The 21,018-nt window shown below is 36.2% G+C and overlaps 2 protein-coding genes across 4 annotated transcripts in view; one reads left to right on the top strand and one right to left on the bottom strand.

Annotated features, from left to right (window-relative positions):
• LOC117328816 (caspase-3-like) overlaps positions 1 to 13,647 on the bottom strand; it is a 29,582-nt gene extending 15,935 nt beyond the window's left edge. Inside the window, exons 1-6 of one of the 3 annotated variants that reach the window (XM_033886380.1) lie at positions 13,589 to 13,637; positions 13,306 to 13,499; positions 7,944 to 8,104; positions 5,042 to 5,231; positions 4,540 to 4,643; positions 2,560 to 2,730 (exon numbers count right to left, since the gene is read on the bottom strand). In XM_033886380.1, the coding sequence (XP_033742271.1) occupies positions 2,560 to 2,730; positions 4,540 to 4,643; positions 5,042 to 5,231; positions 7,944 to 8,090 (612 nt within the window). In that variant the 5' untranslated portion in view covers positions 8,091 to 8,104; positions 13,306 to 13,499; positions 13,589 to 13,637. Of the gene's footprint in view, positions 1 to 2,559; positions 2,731 to 4,539; positions 4,644 to 5,041; positions 5,232 to 7,943; positions 8,105 to 13,305; positions 13,500 to 13,588 lie in introns of all 3 variants that reach the window. The other 2 variants (XM_033886378.1, XM_033886379.1) reach the window with 2 other exon arrangements.
• Positions 13,648 to 13,820: 173 nt separating this feature from the next.
• LOC117328818 (caspase-2-like) overlaps positions 13,821 to 21,018 on the top strand; it is a 30,001-nt gene continuing 22,803 nt past the window's right edge. The window contains exons 1-5 of the mRNA XM_033886383.1: positions 13,821 to 13,921; positions 14,163 to 14,306; positions 17,837 to 18,029; positions 20,327 to 20,442; positions 20,701 to 20,868. Of these exons, the coding sequence (XP_033742274.1) occupies positions 13,868 to 13,921; positions 14,163 to 14,306; positions 17,837 to 18,029; positions 20,327 to 20,442; positions 20,701 to 20,868 (675 nt within the window). The 5' untranslated portion in view covers positions 13,821 to 13,867. The remainder of the gene's footprint in view (positions 13,922 to 14,162; positions 14,307 to 17,836; positions 18,030 to 20,326; positions 20,443 to 20,700; positions 20,869 to 21,018) is intronic.

Raw genomic sequence — 21,018 nt, forward strand, 5'->3', positions numbered from 1 at the left:
TGCATTTCTCTTAGGAATGGGACTGATGTATGTATTGTTTAAGCATGCAGTATTCTCATTTAAGCTTATCTCCTATCTCTTATCTTTCAGAACTAATTTCCTACACCATTAAATTAAGTCCCTTTTTTTGGTAATTTTTTCCTACTTTTTCAGTACTTTTTTTTATACTTTTTCAGTACAAATTTCCTACTTTTTTAGTACTATTTTCCTACTTTTCTAGTACTTTTTTCCTACTTTTCCACTACTTTTTCAGTACTAATTTCCTACCTTATTGGTACTTTTTTCCTACTTTTTCAGTACTTTTTTTTTATACTTTTTCAGTACAAATTTCCTACTTTTTTAGTACTATTTTCCTACTTTTCTAGTACTTTTTTCCTACTTTTCCACCACTTTTTCAGTACTAATTTCCTACCTTATTGGTACTTTTTTCCTACTTTTTCAGTCCTAATTTCCTTCTTTTCAATACCATTTTCCTACTTTTTTGATACTTTTTCAGTACAAATTTCCTACTTTATTAGTACTATTTTCCTACTTTTCTTGTACTTTTTTCCTACTTTTCCACTACTTTTTCAGTACTAATTTCCTACCTTATTGGTACTTTTTTCCTACTTTTTCAGTACTAATTTCCTGCTTTTTCTGTACCATTTTCATACTTTTTTTGTAATTTTGTACTTTTTTTGTACTTTATGGACTTACCTGTAAAAGTACTAAAAAAGTATAAAAGCACAAAAAAAGTACACCATCAATTTGGCCCTGTGCACTTTATACTATTATTGTACTTTTAATGTACTTTTTCTGTACTATATTTGTGCTTTTTCTGTACTTAATGAAAACAATAAAATGTACTAAAGGTATACTTTTGTTAGACTTTTTTTGTACTTTAGTACTTTTTTTGACTCAATTTGGAACCGTGTTGGAATATCGGTTCCAAATTGAGTCAAAAAAAGCATACTTTTTCTATGCTTTTTTAGTACTTTTTTCCCATACTTTTTTTGTACTTTATTTCGGTGTGGGTTGGGAAACAATACCCTGTATAAATATACAACAAAGGGTTGGGAAACAATACCCTGTATAGATATACAACAAAGAGTTGGGAAACAATACCCTGTATAGATCGATACACAACAAAGGGTTGGGAAACAATACCCTGTATAGATATACAACAAAGAGTTGGGAAACAATACCCTTTATAGATACACAAAAAAGGGTTGGGAAACAATACCCTGTATAGATATACAACAAAGGGTTGGGAAACAATACCCTGTATAGATATACAACAAAGGGTTGGGAAACAATACCCTGTATAGATACACAACAAAGGGTTGGGAAACAATACCCTGTATAGATATACAACAAAGGGTTGGGAAACAATACCCTGTATAGATATACAACAAAGGGTTGGGAAACAATATCCTGTATAGATATACAACAAAGGGTTGGGAAACAATACCCTGTATAGATATACAACAAAGGGTTGGGAAACAATACCCGGTATAGATACACAACAAAGGGTTGGGAAACAATACCCTGTATAGATATACAACAAAGGGTTGGGAAACAACACCCTGTATAGATATACAACAAAGGGTTGGGAAACAATACCCTGTATAGATACAAAAAACAATGTGCAGTGAAACAATACCCTTATAAATGTACAACAAGAGGCCCAATGGGCCTGTATTAATCACCTGGCATTGAGAAGTGGGTTGAAGGTAACACATCTTTGCTTCAATGACCTTGTAAAATGTATTAAGGTTATTCATTTGAATATCAATGCCGTAGATTGGCAGCCATTTGTCACTTGGCAAATGTTGTCACTCTAAGCCTTTTAAGTTTGCAGAAGGACCTTTTTTGATTGTTTAAAACATATGTCAAGGTCACTAATTCATTCAAATCAGGTAGCCCTTCATCACAGCATATAACATGCCCAGTATAAGGCCTCTTGGCTATTGAAAAAAACGTTGTTTGATTATTGAGGAATATTTGTCCCTTGTGACCTTGAATGTAGGTACACTGTTATGTTATTTATTTGAACAAACTTGGTATCCCTTCACCTCAGCATGTGTAAATATACTGTACAATACCTTGTGTAAATATACAGTACAATAACCTGTGTAAATATACAGTACAATAACCTGTGTAAATATACAGTACAATACTGTGTGTAAATATACTGTACAATACCCTGTGTAAATATACAGTACAATACCCTGTGTAAATATACAGTACAATACCCTGTGTAAATATACAGTACAATACCCTGTGTAAATAAACCGTACAATACCCTGTGTAAATATACAGTACAATACCCTGTGTAAATATACAGTACAATACCCTGTGTAAATATACAGTACAATACCCTGTGTAAATATACAGTACAATATCCTGTGTAAATATACAGTACAATACCGTGTGTAAATATACTGTACAATACCCTGTGTAAATATACAGTACAATACCCTGTGTAAATATACAGTACAATACCCTGTGTAAATATACTGTACAATACCCTGTGTAAATATACAGTACAATACCCTGTGTAAATACAATGTTACTTACAGCACCAGTCACATTATTGTAGATCCGAATGTCAAAGTGAAGCTGACAAAGGACCCGTGACAACTTGTCCCGGTCTTCGTCGGAACCTATTCGGTCTTTTGTAGGGTCTTTAAACTTAGTATTGTTGATGATAACAGCAAGGCCTCTTCTTTCAGCAGTCATAGTGTAGACCTTATTAAGGAATAAAACAGCTACTTTTTAACAGGCTGGCTAAGACAAAAGAGATCAAAATATGGCAAGACATGCTATATCAAATGGTCAAGGCTTTCTGATTTAGATTACTGCCAATGAGAAAACAACTTTTTGAAAACTGTATACCAAATGACTATACGGAGCACGCATTTTTTTAAGAAATAAAATAGTTTCTGACATCTGTAACTACATAATAATTATAGGTCATAGAAATATATGATAAATCCACACAAAGTCATCAAAATTCATAGAATTGTACAGTATAAGAAATCTAGACCAGTCCTAAGTGGTCAAAATAATGCACAGAAAATCCACAGTCCTAAGTGGTCAAAATAATGCACAGAAAATCCACAAAAAACCTATAAGTCAAAGAAATGTATCAGAAATCCACACATAATCATTTATAATTTTTTGGCAAACAAATGAAATCTTATTAATAAAGCAATTTCAAACTTTAATAAATCTTTTTCTTCAAAACGTCTTTCATTTGTTCCTAATGTTTAAAACCATAATCATATAAGATTAGAGACATAAACACTTATTGTAGGGTTTCTAGGAAAGTTATTCATATTACATGTAGCCCTTCATACTGTAAACCTACTTATTTTTGTGCTTTTCACGTTGACATAAGTGTGCTAATTTTCACACATGTATGTGCAGTAAGCACCATGTATATCAGTTTAATTCCACCCACTGATTTAAAGGACAAATCCATCCAACTAGTGTGGAGAGGTTTCAGTGTGGTGAGGAAGAATCCATCCAATCAGTATGGAGGGGTTTCAGTGTGGTGAGGATGAATCCATCCAACCAGTATGGAGGGGTTTCAGTGTGGTGTGTCTGATTTAAAGGACAAATCCATCCAACCAGTATGGGGGGGGTTTCAGTGTGGCGAGGAAGAATCCATCCAACCAGTGTGGAGGGGTTTCAGTGTGGTGAGTCTAATTTAAAGGACAAATCCATCCAATCAGTACGGAGGGGTTTCAGTGTGGTGAGCCTGAGGTCCACATTTAAAGAACCGATTGACCTTTCAGTCTTCGGCAAATCATCAACACTGTCCGCATTCAAATTCTGAAAATATCTTTTTACAGATCGTTTAAAATCATTATATCCTGAAATGTCCAACGGCAGTAATTTCCCTCTGCTTGCAATGGTTTACATCACCCTTTTTCAATTCCCTGGGTTCGAGGCCATCAACTTTTTTATATGTACAAATTATTTCTTTAAATTTCTTATTGTACTCTCATTCACTATGAATTAATGGGCAGCATTCATTATCCCATTCTCAATGACATATCTGGACATTTTAGTCCGCTTTTCACTATCAAATGTGTTATATGCTCCCCGTTTTCTTTTTTTTCGAGAACTCTGTGGTGTTTTGGAAATCTCATTATTGGTTGATACAATATTTTCCTCATCGGCCTGACACCTTGTTAATCATGGGTCAGGCAACATGGACAAAGGAGGTGACGGTCCATAGCAGTTTTTAACAATTGCTTCAGTATGATTCCTGGTTATAACTGACCAAACACACCAAGACAACTAATATGCAATATCTCTGAACTAAAAACACCTCACACCATAATGAAAATTTTAAAAAAAAACTGTGGTCAGTACAGCACTTACAAGCATCAGACTTCTTTTTTACAGATCTATTTTAAGAAACGAAGAGTATAGCTGATTTCAAAAAAAGTGTTGATGCGCTAATTTATGATGCGCAAATATGTTACCGATTGTGGTTTACGCCAGAATATGAGTGCACTAATATAAGTTTGTTTACAGTATATCTACCTCTTCCTGATGTGTATACTCTCCCCTCAATACATCAGCCATATCACACTGCTCAGCATTAGCTTCATGCATCTGTTCCAGTTCATCAATACTAGGAGGCCACACTAACAAAGTAAAATATAGATTGGTCCTGATCAAAATCTGTCTGTACTAGGCACTGAACGCATGGCTGTGTAACATTCTGTAGATGTTAACAAATCAAACAATTCTAGTGACTTTGCCAGTAATACATGGAGAGCCACAAACCTAATATCCTAAGACCAAATGATCATGGGTGACATAAATAGTGAAAAATTACGAGAGTCACTTTATATTTTATTATTTCTGATCAGAATTACAAACATCAAAATCAATTATTGGAAGTTAAGACTCTCAAAATAAAGTTATAGCTCAGAATACCATCCTGACACTTGTACATGTGATGTATACAGTAAACATGAGGTCCTATGATGAGATATCTGATCATAGCAGGATGAAAAAATGTATGATGAACATAACTTACCCTTTGGGCCAAGATGTAATTTTTGTCTTCTTTCTTGTGTCAGTTTGTTTTCACATTGTCCCAACTTGTCAGCTAAAGCTTCGTTCTTAGTGGCTCGTAGGGCTTGTACAAACGCTGGTAGGACCCTGTCATCTCCATACATTAGTGTGCTCATCAACTTTCGGGTCTTCTCTTTCTTTGAAGTCATACTCTGGAGTATGGCAAGCAGACAGTAGTCATATTTTATATCAATATACACAGTAAAACATATAATGATTCAGTCGAGCACATAAATTAAGGGCCCAAAAAATACAAGTTCTAAGCATCTTACTGTCCAAGTACAGGGCCACAAACCAAACAAGTTCTAAGCATCTTACTGTCCAAGTACAGGGTCACAAACCAAACAAGTTCTAGACATCTTACTGTCCAAGTACAGGGCCACAAACCAAACATGTTCTAGACATCTTACTGTCCAAGTACAGGGCCACAAACCAAACATGGTCTAGACATCTTACTGTCCAAGTACAGGGCCACAAACCAAACATGTTCTAGACATCTTACTGTCCAAGTACAGGGCCACAAACCAAACATGTTCTAGACATCTTACTGTCCAAGTACAGGGCCACAAACCAAACATGTTCTAGACATCTTACTGTCCAAGTACAGGGCCACAAACCAAACATGGTCTAGACATCTTACTGTCCAAGTACAGGGCCACAAACCAAACATGTTCTAGACATCTTACTGTCCAAGTACAGGGCCACAAACCAAACAAGTTCTAGACATCTTACTGTCCAAGTACAGGGCCACAAACCAAACATGTTCTAGACATCTTACTGTCCAAGTACAGGGCCACAAACCAAACATGTTCTAGACATCTTACTGTCCAAGTACAGGGCCACAAACCAAACATGTTCTAGACATCTTACTGTCCAAGTACAGGGCCACAAACCAAACATGTTCTAGACATCTTACTGTCCAAGTACAGGGCCACAAACCAAACATGTTCTAGACATCTTACTGTCCAAGTACAGGGCCACAAACCAAACAAGTTCTAGACATCTTACTGTCCAAGTACAGGGCCACAAACCAAACATGTTCTAGACATCTTACTGTCCAAGTACAGGGCCACAAACCAAACATGTTCTAGACATCTTACTGTCCAAGTTTAGGACCACAAACCAAACATGTTCTAGACATCTTACTGTCCAAGTACAGGGCCACAAACCAAACATGTTCTAGACATCTTACTGTCCAAGTACAGGGCCACAAACCAAACATGTTCTAGACATCTTACTGTCCAAGTACAGGGCCACAAACCAAACATGTTCTAGACATCTTACTGTCCAAGTACAGGGCCACAAACCAAACATGTTCTAGACATCTTACTGTCCAAGTACAGGGCCACAAACCAAACATGTTCTAGACATCTTACTGTCCAAGTTACAGGGCCACAAACCAAACATGTTCTAGACATCTTACTGTCCAAGTACAGGGCCACAAACCAAACATGGTCTAGACATCTTACTGTCCAAGTACAGGGTCACAAACCAAACAAGTTCTAGACATCTTACTGTCCAAGTACAGGGTCACAAACCAAACATGTTCTAGACATCTTACTGTCCAAGTACAGGGCCACAAACCAAACATGGTCTAGACATCTTACTGTCCAAGTTTAGGGCCACAAACCAAACTTGTTCTAGACATCTTACTGTCCAAGTTTAGGGCCACAAACCAAACTTGTTCTAGACATCTTACTGTCCAAGTACAGGGCCACAAACCAAACATGTTCTAGACATCTTACTGTCCAAGTACAGGGCCACAAACCAAACATGTTCTAGACATCTTACTGTCCAAGTACAGGGCCACAAACCAAACATGTTCTAGACATCTTACTGTCCAAGTTTAGGGCCACAAACCAAACATGTTCTAGACATCTTACTGTCCAAGTACAGGGTCACAAACCAAACAAGTTCTAGACATCTTACTGTCCAAGTACAGGGCCACAAACCAAACATGTTCTAGACATCTTACTGTCCAAGTTTAGGGCCACAAACCAAACTTGTTCTAGACATCTTACTGTCCAAGTACAGGGCTACAAACCAAACATGGTCTAGACATCTTACTGTCCAAGTACAAGGCCACAAACCAAACAAGTTCTAAGCATCTTAAGCTTACTGTCCAAGTTTCGGGCCACAAACCAAACAAGTTCTAAGCATCTTACTGTCCAAGTACAGGGCCACAAACCAAACAAGTTCTAAGCATCTTACTGTCCAAGTACAGGGCCACAAACCAAACAAGTTCTAAGCATCTTACTGTCCAAGTACAGGGTCACAAACCAAACAAGTTCTAAGCATCTTACTGTCCAAGTACAGGGCCACAAACCAAACATGTTCTAGACATCTTACTGTCCAAGTACAGGGCCACAAACCAAACATGTTCTAGACATCTTACTGTCCAAGTACAGGGCCACAAACCAAACATGGTCTAGACATCTTACTGTCCAAGTTTAGGGCCACAAACCAAACATGTTCTAGACATCTTACTGTCCAAGTACAGGGCCACAAACCAAACATGTTCTAAGCATATTACTGTCCAAGTTTCGGGCCACAAACCAAACTTGTTCTAGACATCTTACTGTCCAAGTACAGGGCCACAAACCAAACATGTTCTAGACATCTTACTGTCCAAGTACAGGGCCACAAACCAAACATGGTCTAGACATCTTACTGTCCAAGTACAGGGTCACAAACCAAACATGTTCTAGACATCTTACTGTCCAAGTTTAGGGCCCCAAAGTTTGAATGATCATAAAGCATATATCATCTAACATTTATTCATATCCTTCTTTTTAACAAAGAGCATGCATTGAAGTTGGTGTGGGTGAAGTCAACATAAAGCAGACGTATAAAAATGTTAATACCTTTATTTTCCTCATTTGTTCTTCATTAAGGAGTGGAGGTGTGATGTTGTGATGTAAATACTCTAACAGCTCGTCAGGATTAGCCAAATTCTTGATAATTACAGTCCAATTTTTCCTAATGTCTTGTTTCCACTCATCATCTGCCATATCGATGTCTGATTCTGAAAGTGTTATACAGTTATAGAATTTGCATACACATAATCAGATATATATATATATATTTTTTCTTTTTTAACTAAGAAGTTTTATTCATAAAAGTAATAAAAATACTTTGCCTACCTATAGTAAAGGATTCATTTAACAACCTCTCTAGGTATTGCTAAGTTTCCACTATACATTGTAGGCTACAGAAACAAGAGGTCCAAGGGCCTGAACGGTCATCTGACTCTATAATTAAAGACCCTTATATTATTGTAGTATGACGGTATTCTCTGTAGCAAGTATATAGTGGCACTGTTGGCCATGGTGGCCATCTTGGATTTCTGACCGACCCAATAAATAACAACAACACTTAGTCTGGACCATCTCAGGATAATTTCTGGTAAGTTAGAGCTGAATCCCACTGGTGGAATTTGAGAAGTTTGAAATAGGCATTGTTCAGGAAAACCATGATTGCACAATCATGTTACAAAATGGCCACCGTGGCTGCCATGTCAAAATTTTTAGGAGGTCGTAGGCGGCTATGACGGCCATCTTGGATTTCGGATTGGCTGAAAAATAGCAACAGTTGGTCGGGATAATATTAGGATTATTTCAGGCAAGTTTCTGCCCATCAACATTGGTGGAATTTGAGAAGAAGTTTAAAACTTTTTTTCAAGATGGCGGCTATGGTGGCCATCTTGGATTTTGGATCAGCTCGAAAAATAACAACACTTGGGCGGGATCATCTCAGGATCATTTCTGGCAAGTTTCAGCTCAATAGCACTGGTGGAACTTCAGAAGAAGTTTAAAATATTTTTTTCAAGATGGCGGCCATCTTGGATTTCGGACAGACCCAAAAAAATGGCATCACTTGGTCAGGATTATCTCAGGATTATTTCAGGCAAGTTTCAGCTCAATAGCAATGGTGGAACGTGAGAAGAAGTTTAAAATGTGTTTTTCAAGATAGCGGCTATGGCGGCCATCTTGGATTTTGGACTGACCCGAAAAATAACAACAATTGGTCGGGATCAAATCAGGATCATTTCAGGCAAGTTTCAGATCAATAGCATTGGTGGAACTTGAGAAGAAGTTTAAAATCTGTTTTTCAAGATGGCCACTATGGTGGCCATCTTGGATTTCGGATCAGCCCGAAAAATAACAACACTTGGTCGGGATCGTCTCAGGAACATTTCAGGCAAGTTTCAGTTCAATGCCACTGGTGGAACTTGAGAAGAAGATTGAAATATGAAAAGTTTACGGACGGTGCACGGGGACGGCGGACGACGACGGACGAAGCATGATGGCTATCCCTTCGGGTAAGATGACCTAAAATCACCATCAGCCATTATGAGAGCCAGAGTTGATATGCATCTGTCATATGGGCTCAATTACATGTCAAGGTCAAAAATACTATTGAAAGGGTACGACGAAGAGCTACAAAGGGTACAATGAAGAGCTACAAAGGTACGACGAAGACCTCCAAAGGGTACGACGAAGAGCTACAAAGGGTACAACAAAGAGCTACAAAGGGTACGATGAAGAGCTACAAAGGGTACGATGAAGAGCTACAAAGGGTACAATGAGGAGCTACAAAGGGTACAACAAAGAGCTACAAAGGGTACGATGAGGAGCTACAAAGGGTACGATGAAGAGCTACAAAGGGTACCATGAAGAGCTACAAAGGGTACAATGAGGAGCTACAAAGGGTACGATGAAGAGCTACAAAGGGTACAATGAGGAGCTACAAAGGGTACAATGAAGAGCTACAAAGGGTACAACGAACAGCTACAAAGGGTACAACAAAGAGCTACAAAGGGTACAACGAAGAGCTACAAAGGGTACAATGAAGAGCTACAAAGGGTACAATGAAGAGCTACAAAGGGTACAACAAAGAGCTACAAAGGGTACAACAAAGAGCTACAAAGGGTACAACAAAGAGCTACAAAGGGTACGATGAAGAGCTACAAAGGGTACAATGAGGAGCTACAAAGGGTACGATGAAGAGCTACAAAGGGTACAACAAAGAGCTACAAAGGGTACAACAAAGAGCTACAAAGGCTACAACGAAGAGCTACAAAGGGTACAATGAGGAGCTACAAAGGGTACAATGAGGAGCTACAAAGGGTACAACAAAGAGCTACAAAGGGTACAATGAGGAGCTACAAAGGGTACAACAAAGAGCTACAAAGGGTACAATGAAGAGCTACAAAGGGTACAATGAGGAGCTACAAAGGGTACGATGAAGAGCTACAAAGGGTACAATGAGGAGCTACAAAGGGTACGATGAAGAGCTACAAAGGGTACAATGAGGAGCTACAAAGGGTACAACAAAGAACTACAAAAGGTACGACGAAGAGCTACAAAGGGTACGATGAAGAGCTACAAAGGGTACGATGAAGAGCTACAAAGGGTACGATGAAGAGCTACAAAGGGTACAATGAGGAGCTACAAAGGGTACGATGAAGAGCTACAAAGGGTACAACAAAGAGCTACAAAGGGTACGACAAAGAGCTACAAAGGGTACAATGAAGAGCTACAAAGGGTACAATGAGGAGCTACAAAGGGTACGACGAAGAGCTACAAAGGGTACGATGAAGAGCTACAAAGGGTACGATGAAGAGCTACAAAGGGTACAACAAAGAGATACAAAGGGTACAACGAAGAGCTACAAAGGGTCCGATGAAGAGCTACAAAGGGTACGACAAAGAGCTACAAAGGGTACGATGAGGAGCTACAAAGGGTACGACAAAGAGCTACAAAGGGTACGATGAAGAGCTACAAAGGGTACAATGAGGAGCTACAAAGGGTACGACAAAGAGCTACAAAGGGTACGATGAAGAGCTACAAAGGGTACAATGAGGAGCTACAAAGGGTACGACGAAGAGCTACAAAGGGTACGATGAAGAGCTACAAAGGGTACGATGAAGAGCTACAAAGGGTACAACAAAGAGCTACAAAGGGTACAACGAAGAGCTACAAAGGGTACAATGAAGAGCTACAAAGGGTACAACAAACAGCTACAAAGGGTACGACGAAGAGCTACAAAGGGTACAATGAGGAGCTACAAAGGGTACAATGAAGAGCTACAAAGGGTACAACAAACAGCTACAAAGGGTACGACGAAGAGCTACAAAGGGTACGATGAAGAGCTACAAAGGGTACAATGAGGAGCTACAAAGGGTACAATGAGGAGATACAAAGGGTACAACGAAGAGCTACAAAGGGTACAATGAGGAGCTACAAAGGGTACAATGAGGAGCTACAAAGGGTACGATGAGGAGCTACAAAGGTTACGATGAGGAGCTACAAAGGTTACGATGAAGAGCTACAAAGGGTACAATGAGGAGCTACAAAGGTTACAACAAAGAGCTACAAAGGGTACAATGAGGAGCTACAAAGGTTACGATGAAGAGCTACAAAGGGTACGATGAAGAGCTACAAAGCGTTCTTTGATTCAAGTGAATATAGATCAACTCTAAAGCACTCTCTAAAATTGTTCAAACGGCTTTTACAGAAACAACAAACAGCAATTTTTTCAGTAACTGTCTCATTCAACCATGGAACTCTCTACCAGAGGACGTTATATCAGCTCCATCCATCAACACCTTTAAAGATGGACTTAATAAATTCTGAAAAGACCACCCAAAACAATTCCAACCTTCATTTCTTCAGTAACTGATCTATTCCTTTGTCTATTCACTAAGGAAGTTGATACCTTTTTATCCACATTTTAGCTACTGTTATTTATGAACAGTACATAATACTAGAAGGAACAATTTGTTTGTATACAATCTATATTCACAACCAGGAAGTGTAATATTATAAAACAAAGTAACCAATGTGCAAACCGTATGTGAACATACATGGAGATGTAACTATTCCTCTTAAAGAAATGACAATGAAGTGTCATCAAACAAGCTATAAACCAAGTTTTCAACGACACGAAGATTGTGATTCTGTGATAAACTGTCAGTTTAATATGAGACATATGTAGAGTACCACATTTCTCACATACTGCACAGGGTTATCCGATGGTTTCTAGCGAAAAGATAAATCGATCTCTGACACAGGGGAGTAAAAACAGCCGTCACATGCTATATGACGCTGCTCACAATAATGTAACATCATCATTTTATGTTGAGTAACCAAGTCGTAAATGATGACATCATTAATTTTGATGCACATTCCAAGGAGCATTGCAGATAGTGCGATGAAAAACTTGCATAAAAGCTTACATTTGGTTGCAAGTAAAATGTATGTGAGAAAAATAATCAAACATGCGTCTGTTCCGCATACCAGGATATCTCAACCCTTGTGTAAGAGTTTGGCAAGCCTCGTGCTGACTGGCCAAACTTTTACACTTGGGTTGAGATATCCCTGTCCACAGAACAGACCCATGTTAGATGGTTCCGGGTCATTTCGCTCTAAATCCTGTTCGCCTTAGGTTGTTTCGCCCTAGGCTGTTTAGTTTTAGGGCGAAAAATTGTTTGGTATTTTCTTAATTTTAAGAACCATTAAGTTGTAAATAGCTTTCATTAAAATCAATTTAAATCAATGTAATGTGTTACGATGTTTTCTTTTCTTCATACCTTTGCTACCTGCACACGTGTATACATATTGTTTTAGGTAATTGTTCAGCCTTGTTCAAAGTGTTAACCTTTTAATCAGCTTTCACGTGTAAATATTTCACTGTCCAAAAACATAAGGGCTCAAAATGAGGCTTCTTATCTCCAACAAACTCCCAAGATATTCCAGACGTCACCTGGATGATCCTCGGAACACACAACACAACAGTACATCTATTTACATCATACAACAATATGTCATTATGTAAAAGAAATATATATATACCACCTGACAAAAAATGAAAAATTAGCGCGAAACAACCTGGAGCAAATGGGATTTAGCGCGAATCAACCCTTAGGGCGAAGGAGATTTAGGGCGAACCGACCCGTTACCGTGTTAGATTATATTAATCTTCACGATTTAATTATATATCACAATTAAATGTTAAGGATAAGTTAATGTTTTCAACCTTGACGGTGTACCATCAGATCTAGAGTATCGACCACCCAAACCCATCACAACATAATTACGACAATGAACATCGTTATTATCTGCAAATGCATGTTATTCAATTATATACATTGTATTTGTGTGTACATGTAGAGTCAGTGAATTGAAAGGGACCCTTCCTATTACATAGTACAGAAGTAGTCACCTTACCAGCTCAAGCTAGCAGGACTTTCCTTTTAATCTAGTGGAAGATGTCCGCTCTGAGAGTGAGAGGTTGCTAGGTTGAGACCCGGATATGTTTTATTACGCCTTCCTATTTGGTGTCGTTGACCACTCCCAAGTGGAAGCTACATGTATGGGAGATTGAGAGGCTTCCTTGGAGAGCTAGTATATCCTGGGCTGGATGGAAATGTTATAAAAAATATACAAATTTCTGCACAAATAGGTTATAACTAAATTAAATCTACGAAAAGTATGCGTATATTTACCGACTGTTTTCTGTTTATCTTGGTTCACTCCGACAAAACGAAAGTTGAGTATAATAAAACAACCGTAGTGCCGTGATACTAATCCGTTTTCAAGTGTTGATTACAAAACAATTTAATGAATCATAAATTATTTATAAAGAATATGAACAGAAAAAAATACGATAAAACTGAAAATATTTAATTGTGCATGTTTCAGTAATGCAATTTGATATATTTCCATCATTTTTCGTTCAAGGCATTCCGAGTGTATCCATTCCGTCTTCGTTTTAGATTTCATAAATGAAATTTGGCAGTTTTCCAGTCAATGAGGATCTAAGTTGTTTTACATGCATCGTAAGCAATTACTATTGTGTAATATTATGGAGTATATTTTAGTTAACTGAGTCATCGCTTAAACTTGAAAGGCGTGTATTTTAGATGTGTGTGGAATTCATACTATCAAAAGAATAAGATTTCTGTTACCATGTTAGTGATGCGGAAAGCGAAAGTACAAACCCAGACAACGGCAGTAGTCTGAAACTTAGATCTACATCATTCTTATCTACCTGAGCTTAAAATCTTATTCTTATTTCAGATGGATGATAAATGGAAGAAGAACCTTTCTGACAACTTCAGTCTGATTGTTAAGCATGTAGACGATCCTGTCGCTATAGCAGAATATCTTCATTACGACTGTAACCCACCAGTATTTACAGAAGAAAATGTACAATGGATGAAGGTAAATCTAGCATCAATTTTCTAATTTTTGATTCGTCCCTCTAAATTCAAAAGGACCCCATTGGAATAAGTCAGCCACTTTTTGGATTCAGTATGTGTATCGTATAAAATCATGTGTGACTTATATACATGTACATTTACTGTCATGTGCTAAAGTAGTCAACCTTTTAAGGTCATCCGACACAAATGATCAGGATGACCAACTGGCTTATGCTTCATCCTTTGTTATCCACTGACATGTGTGTCATCTGACATACAATAACTTTTCACACAAAACAAAATATCAATTTCTATAAACTAGGCACATTATTTTTGTTACTAGTATATACATGTACATAGTACAGTTGAGTGTAGACTAAAGGTTACACCCAAGTGCACTCCGTTTGGACTCCAGGTAAACTTGGAGTGCACTCCAAGTGGACTCCGAGTCTACCTGGAGTCCTATAAGACACCATGCCTACCCCAGTTCTGTAATCAGACTATATATCATATATATATTAATACTTTGATGCTTTTAATATAATTTACATATAAATAAATAAATTTTTACAAAATACTTTTGTTCTGTTAATATTACTATTAACATTTGTTTATTCTACTAGGAATATTTTTTTTATTGTTAATACACAGTAATAATGCCTACATGTTAAATCTATATTTATTAAGATCCATAAAAGACAGTTATACAATTTATGCTATAATCAGGTTTCTATGAAAGTTAATTGCTTATTATTTCATATTTCATTAAGATGTAAGTAAATTGTATTTCATTTTATTAAGGGATTGAAAATTATTTCAATTAGAATATTTATTACTGTTCATATATCATGACTGTAAAGGAAGTTCAGATAATATATCTATATTATGTTATTGATTATTCAAAATATTGAAAGTTTACTGTAATGAATTATGTGTTTTTTATATATGACATTCTCTACATATATGTACTCAATTCAGGCAAGTAATTATAAAATAAACAATCATTTTAGTTTATATATTTAAATGTATCATTAGAAAAATATACATTTACATCTGTACATATTTACGAGCATTACCTAACGTACACACAAGTATGTAGTTCTTGACTACCCATAATAAATGACAGCATCTGTTTAATTGGTAACCGTTTAATTGCTATTATTATTGGCCATGCATGACTGTCTCTGGCCTGACACCCCTGAGAACTGTGCCAGGTGAGTTTTAGGAGCCAGCTACAGGTACTGTCCTGGGTTCACAGAAATACCTGTGTCAATACTGTCACAGTATGGCTTCAAATGATGAAGCTGTGCAAAGCAGGGTCACAGTGTTATAACCTCAGGCCAATTAACAGAACAGTAAGATTATCTCCTGACTTGAAGGAAAGGATTGTTAGCTCTCCATTTGAGAGGCCTTAATCAGACCAAAATTATATGTATAAACGAAATACCAGTGTAATTAAGGTGGAAATGTCAAGATAAGTTGAAAAACCATTAACAAATTGGTTAACAGGTTTAAGAAGACAAACTCTATTGAAATGAAGTCATTCTTTAATGAAATAAGAAAGTAAAAATAAGCTGTTTCTAATTACATTGTAACCTGCCAAAACCGTAAGTCATTGAGACTAAACGTATTGGCTGGTTTATGCAGGTGTCCGGTATGTAGAGGTACAATGTTGAATGATATAAGTTCAAAAAAAATTAATGCAAATCAAATTAAGAAATCATGCAGTTCTTATCTTGTTTATTCAATTGTAAAGAAACAGATTAAAGTAAAAAAAATAATAATTTCAGTGTAATTCAAAATGGTATAATGAATGTAAATTCACCATTTCCCAGAACCAACCTATAGCCTTATACACATTGTTCTCGTCCAGGAAATAAGATTATAGAGCCTGAGGTAAAATTTGCCTCAGGGCAGTTGGACACGGCAACCTATGTACCATTTACCTGTAAAACTGACCTGTTGGAACTACGTTTTCTATTCCCATTCAGTCAATATCTATCATGATATGTGTCACTCATACATTGTATGTAACAGATACAGGTCATGAATGTACAATGGTTGTTCAAGCCAATTATAAAATCATAAAGTTAAATGTTCAAACTTTAAAAAAAAAATGCATAAGGCCCGCTGCAGTTGGTGTATGGAATGTTTGATAAGTATTTACTTAACTCACACAAGAAAATTATATTAATCTATGTTGATTTACCTATTGACCTCTAATACTCTATATATACTTCCATTATAATATCAAAGACATTAAGTAATAGTACCAGTTTGAAATAAAAAAAAATTCAAATATTTTTTTTTATATTGACTTATAACTGTTTTAATAATACTTATCAAAGGTGTCAGATATCGACCGTCACAAGGGTGTACCTATATTCTATATGACCTTGGTATAGGTCAGCCTGAGTTTCCACTAGCCCTGACACCATACCAGACATGGTGTCAATGCCGGAGGAAACTCTGGCTAGGTAAAGGTAAGGTAAGGTGTGATGACCAGTTTCCTTCTAACAATTAAGGGGGTCTTTATCTAGTTAGATGACCATGTGTACACCTGTCCAGATCTTCACACCTTATGAGGTAAACTTGGAGGAGGGGTCATTATTGGGGTCAGTGTAAGTCTGTCTTTTCTCCACATCCATGTAATCACGCGTGATATACAGTTAAATATTGAGTTGTGTGTGTGTGGGGGGAGGATATATCTGATATAACTGTTAAAAGAACTCCATGTATGACCTGGATTTAATGAGGCAGGCATAACAAAAAAAAGTTGGTTTACCAAATAGAAATGTAAGTCTGATGTTAAACTGTAAATCAAAATTAGACATTAGATCCGGAATATGCTATCAAGGTGATAAAAAAAACCTTTCTTTTTTATTGTATGTTAAGATAAATATAAACTGTTGGAAGAAAAGTATTTGAAATATATTAAAAACAGTACTTAGTACTTCGAGTACAAGTTATGTCCAGTGCACAATCAAACTCTACATTTTGAGAGACCACACACAACTTGCCAAATACATTTTTGTTTACTGCCAATTTTCTACTAATTGACGTGGCTTGTTAAAACTTCAAATCAAAGGAATGCTATCATACATTTTTCAACGAAGTGCCAGATCTATTTATTTTACATAGGGTTATAAGTAATAGAAAAAATCAATTATATTAGATGCTGTTAGTTAACCAACGAAAAAATGAACCAACAAAATAATAAGATGATATATACAAAGATAAAACAGTATATATAGTAAAAATGTATAAGAGTATACATCTATCTATAAACATTATGTATATATGTACTTGGTTACAGGTACATATGATACATGTGGACCCAGGTAGGATTGGGGCCTGATAGGACTCCAGGTAAACTTGGAGTGCACTCCGAGTCCAAACGGAGTGCACTCGGAGTGCACTTTGTGTAACCTTTAGTCTACACTCAACTGTAGGTATATGTATATCAAGAATTGATTATACCTTTTGAAGTGTTTGTTTTCCTGAAGATTTTACTGAATGCATGGTGCAAGTGATATCTTTCTTCTCTTTTAGCACCTGGATGGGTCTATCAAAAATAAAACAAGAAGACTACTAAACAGACTTACGTACAAGCCAAATTACCCACTTGTAGCGCTTTATAATGCCTTTAAAGAGACTCAAAATACAGTTTTAAGAGAATGCCTGGTGAAACATGTGGAGAGTTACTACGCCGCACAGAGAAAGGACATGAAAGTCATCCCCCCCAGTAAGTTAAAATGAAATAGTGATTTTTTTCGCTGTTTTTAGGTGCTGTGAAACAGCAACCTTTATATAAGTGGTCATCGCCTAATTTCGCTAGAACAAATTCATTCGGAAATCTCAGAGGAATCAAAATATTGCTTGGTTCAATGATAAATCCCGATGAGTTCAGGATGGGACTGGAAATAATTTCTCCCAAAAAACGTTAACAACACGCTGGACAAACTTGTCTCCTTCCACGAAGTATAAATTTGTTTGTGATTAAGTGATATGATTCATGCTTTTACATGTTTGAAGACATTTGTTGAATTTAAATGAATTGTAGAAAAACAGCTTAAATCGTACACAATTACCTATTTTATCGCTGAGTATTCCTAACTATTTTCTGTGCAAATTATTACTCCTGCTTGACTTTTTTGTGCGAGGGGAGGTAACTTGTATAACCTCTAGTTGATGCAACATTGGAAAGTCACCTCTTGCTCTTGGGTTGATAAAAATGGCCCTTGGTCGTCGAATACTGTTTTAGTCTTGGATTTTCTAATTGGAAATCAATAAGTGAAATCTGCAATTGTTTTTACATTTGATACTAAAAATGAAAGAAGAAATCTGATTGGTTCGTCATTTCCAAGAAATAGGCAACACAAAAATGGCTGTGCTGGTTGAATTAGTTGAAGTTATTATGAGGTGAAACCTAACGTTAGCTTGTTTCCACAACAGAGATTCCGATAGTAATAAAGAGGTCGCATGTTTTAAATCATTCAATAGTGAAATGCTTGCACAAAGTATATCACATGAACGTGTCACCGGATCAAATAGTGTGGACTAATTCATCGGTAGGGAACAAATTTCCGAGACGAGTTTCTTCTAACGGAAGTTGTCAGAACCCTTATCAGGATACAGATAGTTATTACACGGAGAGAAAAAAAACGTTAATTGAGTGCAAGTTAAAAACTTCGGAACCAAAATGCAATGTAAACTGGAAGAGTAATTCACAGGAATCTAATATATAGGGAATCGCGATGTGGTTTATCAAGAAATATGAAGGATATCACAAACTAATTGATCTCGGAATTAAACTTAATCATAGTATGCCAATTCAAGTGAGGTTTAAAAATTTAATTCTTCACTGTTCATCACAACTTCAACACAACCACAGCCTTTTTAAATTAGATATTTAATAGTTCCTTAAAATGACATACATGTAGGATAATCATCAGTACAATTCCTTATGCACAGCACCTTTAAGTGGCCTCAACACTTTGATTTTTTTTTATGTTAAAAATTTGGTTGTCATCCAATATACATGTATGTTAATTAAAATACAGAGTACCGTAATTTAAAAAAAAAAAAAAAATTATTTTCAATATTTGTGTTTTCCAACATTAATTGTCCACTCCCTCCCAATTTTTTGTGCATTTCTCCGGAAGCCAAGATCACAGACTGGCCAATGTATTCCTTAATTGTTGTATCCTTGGCAAGATACTTTATCAGAACTGCTCTGTATTGCATGTTACATACCTCCAACATATGTAGTTCAGTGAGCTAGCCACCAGCTACTACAATGTGTTCCTATAATAGATAACAAAACTCTTATTCAAACTTTTATAAATTATATTGTAATAACTCGTTAGTATAATCACCTCTGATTCACACAATGGTGTAATCAATATTTTCATAAAGTTTTTAGTTTCAGAACATTTCTGTCGCTAAATAAGGTAAAATCCTTCCATGGCATCATTATCAGATTTTGTATTAAAGTCACTAAATTATATAACAGACAGGCTGTAAATCAACATTAAGATGTTTGTCAAAGCCGTGGTTCAAAATCAACATTGTGATCCTTGATCCGAGGTTGTAAATCAATATTTTTGCAATGTTTGAGTCGTAGTTGTAAATCAGCATTGTGATATTTGAGTTGTGACTGTAAATCAGCATTGTGGTATTTGAGCCGTAGTTGTAAATCAGCATTGTGATGTTTGAGATATACATTTGTAGTTGTAAATCAACATTGTGATGTTTGAGATATACATTTGTAGTTGTAAATCAACATTGTGATGTTTGAATCTTAGTTGTAAATCAACATTGTGATGTTTGAGATATACATTTGTAGTTGTAAATCAACATTGTGATGTTTGAATCTTAGTTGTAAATCAACATTGTGATGTTTGAGATATAGTTGTAAATCAACATTGTGATGTTTGAGCCATAGTTGTAAATCAACATTGTGATGTTTGAGCCATAGTTGTAAATCAACATGGGAAATATTATTTTTAGATAAAGTACAATTTTCTTTTTATTTTACAGACACGCTTCCTTTCAAAGAACCAGACTGGGAAGAATTTCACAAGAGTGATGTGGTCAAGTGTCAGATTGATTCGGATGCCTTACTAAGGACTTTCAAGGATACTGACAATTATGTAGTTAGTATATAATTCATGTAAATTATTTCTAATCTTCAGTAATCGAAATTATTCTAAGGTGGTTAACAGCTACAGGAATAGCATCATAAATAGTTACATGTCGTGGAATTTTTCATTGATATACATATCACTAATGATGCCTGCAGATAACAAAACAAGCATAAAAATTGGATAGTCTTATCATAGAGATGAAAAGAATTAAGTTTGAATTAATATTTGTAAATTATTTTATGTTGTTTTGTTAAAATTTCATTACAGTACATAATGACAAAAGAAATACGAGGGAGAGCTGTGATTTTAAACAATTTAAATTTTAAAAAGAAGAAGAAAAATAGAGATGGTTCAGAGAAAGATGTAGAGCTTTTGACCAAGACTCTTACACAGCTTCACTTTGACGTCAATGTGTACCAGGACTTAAGTGCTGAGGTAAGCCCGTATAACTTGTCTACATTTACCATCGGCCTTTATATCATATTTGCCAACAAAAATTCAGAAATATGATGAAGTTAGTTTTGAAAATATTGACCTCCATTAAATGCTGATGTTGTTTGCCTGAATAGATATAAATACTGAGGG

Source organism: Pecten maximus, chromosome 6, assembly GCF_902652985.1.
Source record: "Pecten maximus chromosome 6, xPecMax1.1, whole genome shotgun sequence".
Taxonomy (NCBI): Eukaryota; Metazoa; Mollusca; class Bivalvia; order Pectinida; family Pectinidae; genus Pecten; species Pecten maximus.